Raw genomic sequence first — 8,843 nt, 5'->3', positions numbered from 1 at the left:
TTTTCCTTTCATTTATTTTACTTTTTTTTTTCAATATAATTTTTTTTTATTTTTTTACTAGGAGTTGTTATATTTTATATAATTAAAAATTTATAAAATAAGACTATTAATCATAAGAGTGAAAAAATAATTTTTAAAACTTTAAAAAATAAAATATAATTAAATCAAACTTTAGGAATGTCAGTGTAATTTACCATTAAACAAAAAATTTGGTAAACCAAACACAAAGACCCGGTATCTGTGAGTCCGAAGTCGGAAGACTCCGAACCGTATAAATCTGAATTGTTTCAATTACCATCTCACATCACAGCTTCGCCTCTCTCTCTCTCTCTCTCTCTCTGAAGACTTCTTCTCTCCTCTGCCCTTCTTCGCTCTCTCGGAAGAGCTCCGAAGTTTCGCCGCCCAAAATCAGCACACAATTCCAAACACTATTCCTCGAAACTCGACCTCTAATTTCTCTCCTAAATTCCTCCCCATTCATCTTCATGACGAATTCGACTCTGCGTTTTTCCTAAAAGGGGTTTGTCCTTTTTCTATTCTCTACACTCTCTTATCCAACCTGTTAGTAGAATTTAATTCTTATTTTTTTTTCCTTTTTTCTTTTTAACTTGTGTCTCTTCAATTGTGGAATTAGGGTTTTGAGTTTTGACTATGATAGACCATTAATTAGTAGTACTATCGTATGTTATTTGAGGCTTGTTTTGTCTGCTTTTATGATGCTCAGTTTGGTTGTTGAGAAAGTAAAGGAAACAAATTTAAGAAAAAAGTTGAAACCTTCTTGTATTTGTTGTTTGGGTTGAGTTCTTGATGCTTTCTTTGTTGATGATGGTTAAGTTAGTGAGTTGCGTTTGATTTGTGGAATGTAATACGTTGATTCATGATTGCTAAAGATTCAAGAAACTAGATTAACTGAGTTGTAGAGTAGATGCATTGACTGATGAATTAGGTCTTGTATGATTGACGGACTAATCTGCAGTGGCTTCGTGCAGACCTGAATGAGAGTGTGTTTAGTATGTTTCTTATACAGGTCTGTTTGTGATCATGGACAAATTACTAGTAAAGGACATTGGATGAATAACAGTGGTTTTAGGTTTGTAGTCCTCCCTATACAGATATTGAGAGGAAGACGTTGTCAAGCTTCTAAATTTACTTGATTGTCCATATATACTTAACCTGAAAATTGGTAACCACTGTAGGACCCTGGGTTTTTTTTATGCACTTAATCGCAAGTGCTTTCCTTTTGATTCTTCTTTTTCATACAAAGCTCTTTTCTGTTCCCACCATATTCCTAATTGTTTGTCTTCTATAGAGTCAAGGATAAATATTTTCTTTTAAATGGCAAGATTTTGTGCTTCAAATTTGGTTTACAACTGAATTTTTGCAATGGTGGAATCATTTCAAGAAAGTTTTATTTTATGCTCCTCTCTTTTTTTTTTTTTTTAAATAATAATAATTATAGTTTGTTTGATCTATTGTCTTTCGTGCTTGTTTGAACTTTGATATGGTCTGAACAAATCCTTGTTCATTTGATATCATCTTTGTTCATTATGGCCATCCCAATTTACCTTGATTTCGCAAATAATATCTGTCAATTTTATGTTTTTAGTTCACCTAGGGTGCTTCTGAGATTTGATTGTGTAGGCTTTTTGGTAAAAGAGTAATGTTGCTAGGCTGGAAGATGGGCCAAAACCAATCTATGTGGTCGGTCATGATCAGTTTTTGAGCAAGGCCCACAAAACCAAGGACCAATCATGAATGACCACATGGTTGGTTTCGGTTCATCTCTCAATTTGAAAATCTTTTTCCTTTGGCAAATGTTCACATTTTTCTGTGGAATTCTTATTGATTGGAAGGAAATGCCAAAAGACTCTAGATTTCAGTTAAACTTTTTGTGTGTGTGTGTGTGTGAGAGAGAGAGAGAGAGAGAGAGAGAGAGAGAGAGATTATATTCATTTGTTTGTGCTGTGAAGTACAATACATATTTTGCTTATGAAAGGCAACTTATTTGGTTATGTTTGATATGATAGGCAACTGAATTGGCATCATACATTTGATATTCTGTGTTTTTGTGTTATCTTACAAGGTTGTCAATCCATCTTGATTTTGTTCTGTACCTTTTCTTGTAAAGGTTGCTTTTTGTTCAAAAGTCTGCCTCGTGTTCTATTAGGTGGGCAGGCTTTTGTCACAAACAATGGGCAGTGCATTTAATCCACAGATCCTGGTGGAAAAGCTGTCCAAGCTCAACAATACACAGCAGAGCATTGAGAGTATCCTCTTATCTATATGATTTTTTTCCCTTGATTTGGCCTGTTTTATCTTTTGTTCATGACACTTAGGCTCCGTTTGGGAAGAGCTATTTGGGGCTTTTTTGGCTATTTTAGCCACAAAAGACAAAATAGGTTATTTTAGCCACAAAAAACAAAACATCACTTCCAACCCATAATCATTACACTCTTCTCTCACAAAAAAAGTCAAAAAAGCCAAAAAGCCTTTCCCAAACCAAGCTTTTTAGCTCAGACTAAAATAGCCAAAAAAGCCAAAAAGTCAAAAAGCCAACCCACTTCCCAAACGACACCTTATTCGCTAATTTCACTTCTATAGAGCAGATCATTTTCTGTTTCTAGAGTTGAATTGGCAATGACAATGGAGTTTCTCATTTTGTTTCATTGCTTTTAAATGGAGGTTCTGCTTTGTCATTGAATTCTCCCCAGGTCTTATACCAAAAGTATCACTATAGGTTTATGTTCTCTACTTTGAAGTTGCACCTAACTCTTTGTTTTGTTTTTGTTTTTGTTTTTTTTTTTTAACATCAAATTTTAGTTGTTTGTGATTTTTCAAATTGATGAAATTTTCCTGTAGTTTCATTAGAATTTGTTGCTATTTGAAGATATTTTATACTATTTGATGCTTTTAAAACCTTTTATTTTGGTAGTCCGGAACAGTACATGGAGTGTATGATCTCGTTGTTTCATCCTGTGCACTTTCCCGAGTTACCAATTTGTTCTGTACTTTTATGCATGAAATTCACCTTTACATGTTGGGTCTGTCCCCTAAGTATTTCATCCATTATTTTCATATTCGTTACAATTTTATTCTTCAATATCAGTGCATGCTCTTGAGGTGCTATCCTTAATGCGATTAAGCTTTATCGCATTGGTGTATTTTTCATATGAACAAGGCAAAACAAGTTGTTGAAACATGGGATAGACAATTCCATTGCTCCCCACGGGAGCAGCGATTGGCTTTTCTATATCTTGCGAATGATATTCTGCAGATTAGTAGGCGGAAGGGGTCAGAGTTTGTTGGTGAGTTTTGGAAGGTTCTTCCAGAAGCCCTTCGTGAGGTAATTGAGAATGGGGATGAGTTCGGAAGAAATGCTGCACTACGGCTGGTATTTTCGTCTAGCTCACCATGCTTCTTGTTTTAGCATTTGCATTTTTTTTGTTTTGTTTTAATTATATATGTTGTTAAAGGACATGAAAGTTCACTTGAACTTTCAAATACATTGGACTTTTTATGTACAAAAGTTTACCGTGGTGAAATGTAAGTAACCATTTGGCAAGCTGGAGCATCAAGTTTAAAAATTAGAAATTCAGTTTTATTGTAAACTGGACACATCAATTTATGTTCCCTTGAAATTTCAAGGGTTTTGAGAACAGAACTTTGTGAAATGGTCAAGACTGCTGTTCAGAAAATATGGTTCCAACAACAGTAGCCCTTCGTTAAAAATTCACTAAAAATAAGTTTGAAATGTCACCCTATTTATGTGAAATGAGTGCCATTATAAATGAGAAATTGGCATGCCTTTCATTTATGCTTAGTTTACATATACGAGTCTAGTGAGTTAGACCTTGACCTGTCCACCCATTTTACACTGGTTACTACTAGATAGTTATCACTCATCACATTAGAAACAATCTTTGTTAATTTTGGTTTGTGTTCATGTGCACCTTGTTCAAATAGTTTTCTACCTTCCCTATGTGGTTTGGATATCAAACATTTAAATTGGTTTTTTCTGGAAATTAGAGTGAAATGTTGCTTACGTTGCATTTCTGTGCCTTCCACTTCCAGATCAGCATTTGGGAGGAAAGAAAGGTCTTTGGTTCTCGAGGGCAGATTCTTAAGGAGGAGCTTGTGGGAAGGCACCAGGAAAATAGTAATAGAAATGGGAAGCATTCAGGGTTAAAACTGGTGTGTAGCTTTAATTAAGGGGTGAATGTGTTTTTTGATTGTTTTTGCATAATTTGAGGATTAATACCATTTTCCATCCTTTTCTTTCGGACAGAGACCTTCTGCTGGAAATGCATTAGATAAAATAGTTTCAGGTTATCAAGTTGTTTATGGTGGCCAACTTGATGAAGATGCTATGTTGAGCAAATGTAGGAATGCTATTAGCTGCGTTGAGAAAGTTGATAAGGAAATTGGGGGTGATTTTAATTTAGGTATGTATTATGTGGTGCCCCTTTACTGAGATGCAGATATAGTTCCATTAAAATTTATACTTCATTGTTGCTTTCTGTACATTGCAATCTATGTGTTTGCAATTTCAACTTCGTTATTTTATTTTTTTCTTAATGGGTTTGGACTGTGCCCTTTTCATAATTAGAACTTCCAGCGAGTGCAATATTGCTTATTTGTAATGTAATCCTTGTACAGAGAAAGCTATTGTTTTAACTCATATGTGCATTATTTAAATATTTCTAAGAAAACACTTTTTATATATGCACTATTGTACACTAAATTTATAAAATGTGGAATCAACTTTGTTTATAAGTTGAAGGGAAAAACTGCAGCTATAAAACCTCACTTGTTAAATCTCCTCACTTGTTTGGTGCCTAAACGATATACTTGGGGAATGGGAACATGGTTATGGTCATCTGGTATAGATTGAATTCATGCGTTTACAGTACTATTAATTTGTTGCTTGAAGCCATGTTGAAAAATGTTGCAATGTGGCAGGAGGCTAGGGTTTTTTGGCCAGTTCAGTATTATTCTTATTTCTCTCTCTCTCTCTCTCTCGCTTAGCATCTCGCTTATGATACTTTGGTTGCTACATCCTGTAGCATCTCTCTCTCTCTCTCTCTCTCTAGTCTTTATTATTATTATGTTCATTTAAGCAGGAAAACTCAATGGCTCTGGCATTGTGGAGGAGCTTAAAGGGCAGCATGGTATATTGAGAGACTGTATTGAACAGTTAACGGTAGTTGAATCATCAAGAACAAATCTTGTGTCTCATCTGAGAGAGGCTCTTCGGGAGCAGGTTGGCTATCATATCTTTGAAACTATGTGTTTTGAATTTCTTTCCCCCTATCCATCTTTCTTTGTTTCTATATCTTTTGTGATGGAAAGTATCACGATTTTGTTATCAGGAATTCAAACTGGATCAAATCCGCAATCAACTTCAGGTAACTCTGTTGCCTCATGGTTTGGCTCTTTTTGTGTGGATTATAACTTGTTTTTTTTCTTCTTTGAAATTGGGTTAAGCATAGGTTATTATGTATGTTTGCATGTGTAAAAGTGAGAATATTCACGAGGTCAGTGTGAATTGGCAAAAGATCAGCCTTGGTGAAATATCACAACTCAGCATTCAATAGGTGAACTTGCTTTGCTCTTTGTGCAACCAACAACCAAACCTGGCAAGTCAAAATTTTATTCTGTTCATGGAGATATGGAAGAATTAGTTTGCTACATTGACATAGAAGAAGATTGTAGATTAAATGATTAGTTTGAGAGGATGAGCTGACCTAAATGGTAGGCAATGGCCCTACAAATTAATTCAGCCTGATGTTACTAACAGAGTTGTTTGATAGTGGAAATATATGTAAATAGCATCATACTTTGCCTTCAGTTATGCATCATTCAATTGCCAAACAGATAGAAATCTAATGGGAAAAAAAAAAAAAAAAAAAAAAATTCAAACTGCAGCCTAAAGAATAGTGCGAAATAGTTTAGAGTGGGAAATTATTCAGCAAAGCATAGCCAGACCGTAGGCTTTAGAGTAGCTGGTGTAGTCTTTTATGAGTCAAAGATAGTGCAAACTGTTGTGGAGAGAATACACAGGATTCCCACACAAATCCTTGATCCAAACACAGCCTTAGAGGCGATGAAGAAGTTGAGAAAGAGGAGAGTTGCAGAGAACATAAAAATAGAATGGTAGAGAAAGATGAGGGAAAGATGAATAATAGAGGAAGGGTACTCCTTGGGTTTCTAATGTGCAACCCCCCCTCCCATGACTCAGATTTAGGCTTTTCCTGCAGGTAAGCCTAAGAACCCAACCTTGGTCCTCTTGCTTGGGTGTCACAATTCTATAGGTTATAAAACAAAATAATTCAAAATTAACACAAACAACCTAATTATCAAAATCAATATTATACTACAAACTTCCTAAGATTTTAAATTGTAGAATAGATTAATATAGATATAAAAAAAGAAGAAGGTAACTGACTAAAAAAGCCCCAAAGTTGGAAATAGGGATCATGGAACAATATTTCTGCTATAAGCCCCAAAGTTGAAGAGCTCAAGGATTTGTGAATAGCATGACCCTGTTAAAGTGAGTCTTACTGGGTTATGGAGTGGGCTTCTCTGTTGATCTACTTACTTGACTATCATTTGATAGTATTGCTCGGGTGGCACAGGTTATCTACCCTTTTATTCTCTGATTCTTTTCTTGTCATGGCTTATAATCCTCTTAAAAGATGTGCAACATTGTATTCAAGGTCCACATCAATATGAATACCAGATATTTTACCATTCGCTTTGAGTGAGACTTCTATACCTGGTCTAAGTATGTGTATGCTCTCCCTTCCACATGTTGTTTCAGACAGCTCAGTCCCAGTCAGAACAGGCAGGTAATATGTGCAGACAGTTACTGAACAACAATGGACAGTTATTAGCTGACCAGAACATGAAGGAAACTCATACCTCCATAGCTCCACCTAGTTTTATAACTGGAAGCAAAGAACAATCAGCTCCAGTAATGTACACTAGACAGGTACCTTTTGCTGAAAAATCTGGAGATGACACCAAAGCTGCAGCTGCTGCAGTGGCGGCAAAGCTTACTGCATCTACATCCTCAGCTCAGATGCTGACTTATGTCCTCTCTTCTCTGGCATCAGAAGGCGTCATTGGCAATCCGATGAAAGAATCTTCCGTTGATTATCCTTCTGAAAAGAGAACTAAGCTTGAGAATGACCACACCACTTACATGCCATCTCAGAATCCTCGACCACCAGTTCCACCTTATCCGCATCCCGACTCCCTGCCACACAGTAGTATTCCAATCACCACACAAGAATTGACTGCAAATGAACAACCACGTCCCCCATCATCCCCTCCGCCATTGCCTCCATTACCACCGCCTATGCAGCCATATCAATTGCCTCAGTTCATGCAGACTGCTGGATCTATTAGCTTACCATATGGCTTTGGTACAACCCAACTGCAGCCACCGCTCATGCCTGGTTATCCGAGTGTAGGGGCTCTGATGAATGGTGTTTCTTCCTTCTCAGCTCCTCCATCAAATGTGTACCAGAGTTTTCAAGGATCAGAAGGAGGTTTTTATAGCCAGGCATCATCCTTGCCAATGGCACCAATCTCGCGGCAGTAGAATTATCAGTCTTCATTGTTTGTTGAGAGGAAAGGTCTGGGATGGTAATTTTAGGACATATGAGAATAAATGAAGCTTCTTTGTGCCTTTTGATTACTGACCCATAAAAATAGATTTTGCACATGGTAAGTAAATGTTTGTATTCATATTTATAAAATGTGTTTGAAATTTAATTTAGAAGTTGAAATAATTTAATTTTGATGTTGAAATGAAGATAAGAAGTTTGATTGTGTTAATTTTGGAATAATTTTATCGATGATTATTGTGGGATTCATTCCTGGTAACATTGTGTTTGTTCGTGCAGTGTTTGCCTTACTAGTTTACATAGCATCTTTTTTTCTTCTCTTTTGGTTTTGTGTTTTTTGCTTTGGTTTTGGTTGGACAGTGTTGTACTCCTCTGTTACACAAGTACAAATTATGGGCAGATCTATTGCTGGGTAAAACTGGCGTTCGCCAGGGCAAGTTTAATGCATTGAACACACGCAATGCCACTATGCTGTGTGGCAAAAGCCAGTTTTGCCATGGCTACAGCAACAGCAACAGAAACAGAAGGAGCTGGTTGCAGGATGAGGGAATTACAAAAAATTATTGAGTACCACTCACTGTGTTATCATTCATTTATATGGGTTTTAAACCAATTCTATTCAAATGAATGGTTTAGACGTGTTTATGACATGGTCATGTTAGTGTCATGGATGATGGCATTGAATAATTGCTTATTAGTGACAATAAAAATTGAGCATGGAGTATTATCATTCCGAAAGAAATTAATAGTGATGAAACGACAACTGCATGTGCGTGAGCCATGTCAATAGGGGGCTTTAAACAAATATAAGCGTGTTTGCATGCGAATGTAACATGCCTGTTTGACAGACAGTTGAATTAAGACAAATCCAAAAATTAAAATTAAAATATGTCAAAGTGAGTACCATACCATTAAAGCAAGAAAAGCAACGGTTTCTAGTATTGAGAGAGAGAGAGAGAGAGAGAGAGAGAGAGAGAGAATTGTTATTTGTCATTGTTATGTAAAGTAGTGAAACAGAGGATGACGTTCCCATAGTCTTGGAGGGATTATGTGTGACTGTATTAATTACTAATTAGGAAGGCTTTGCCTAGGACCAGAATAGTATGGTATAGTAGCAACAAAACTAGTTGGAGACCAAATTGGTTAAAAAAAAAACAACCAACCAACCAACCAACCAACCATTATTATGTATATATTAGGAAACTGAAAGAA

General features: G+C 36.1%; 1 protein-coding gene across 4 annotated transcripts; it reads left to right on the top strand.

The window, feature by feature from the left end:
- Nucleotides 1-219: 219 nt before the first annotated feature.
- LOC114295129 (uncharacterized) lies at nucleotides 220-7,842 on the top strand. 4 transcript variants are annotated; one of them, XM_028239325.2, is made up of 8 exons: nucleotides 220-520; nucleotides 2,129-2,267; nucleotides 3,144-3,391; nucleotides 4,072-4,191; nucleotides 4,286-4,442; nucleotides 5,121-5,260; nucleotides 5,370-5,405; nucleotides 6,821-7,842. In XM_028239325.2, the coding sequence occupies exons 2-8, from the start codon at nucleotides 2,192-2,194 to the stop codon at nucleotides 7,604-7,606; spliced, it is 1,563 nt and encodes a 520-aa protein (XP_028095126.1). In that variant the 5' UTR covers nucleotides 220-520; nucleotides 2,129-2,191; the 3' UTR covers nucleotides 7,607-7,842. The 4 variants fall into 4 exon arrangements, with proteins under 4 accessions (XP_028095126.1, XP_028095127.1, XP_082781575.1 ...); XM_028239326.2 differs by having other exon boundaries at nucleotides 229-520; nucleotides 2,168-2,267; XM_082925449.1 differs by having other exon boundaries at nucleotides 302-520; nucleotides 2,084-2,267.
- Nucleotides 7,843-8,843: the final 1,001 nt, after the last annotated feature.

Source organism: Camellia sinensis, chromosome 1, assembly GCF_055761805.1.
Source record: "Camellia sinensis isolate YWXY chromosome 1, ASM5576180v1, whole genome shotgun sequence".
NCBI classification, from domain to species: domain Eukaryota; kingdom Viridiplantae; phylum Streptophyta; class Magnoliopsida; order Ericales; family Theaceae; genus Camellia; species Camellia sinensis.
This window is presented reverse-complemented; position numbering and strand designations above follow the sequence as displayed.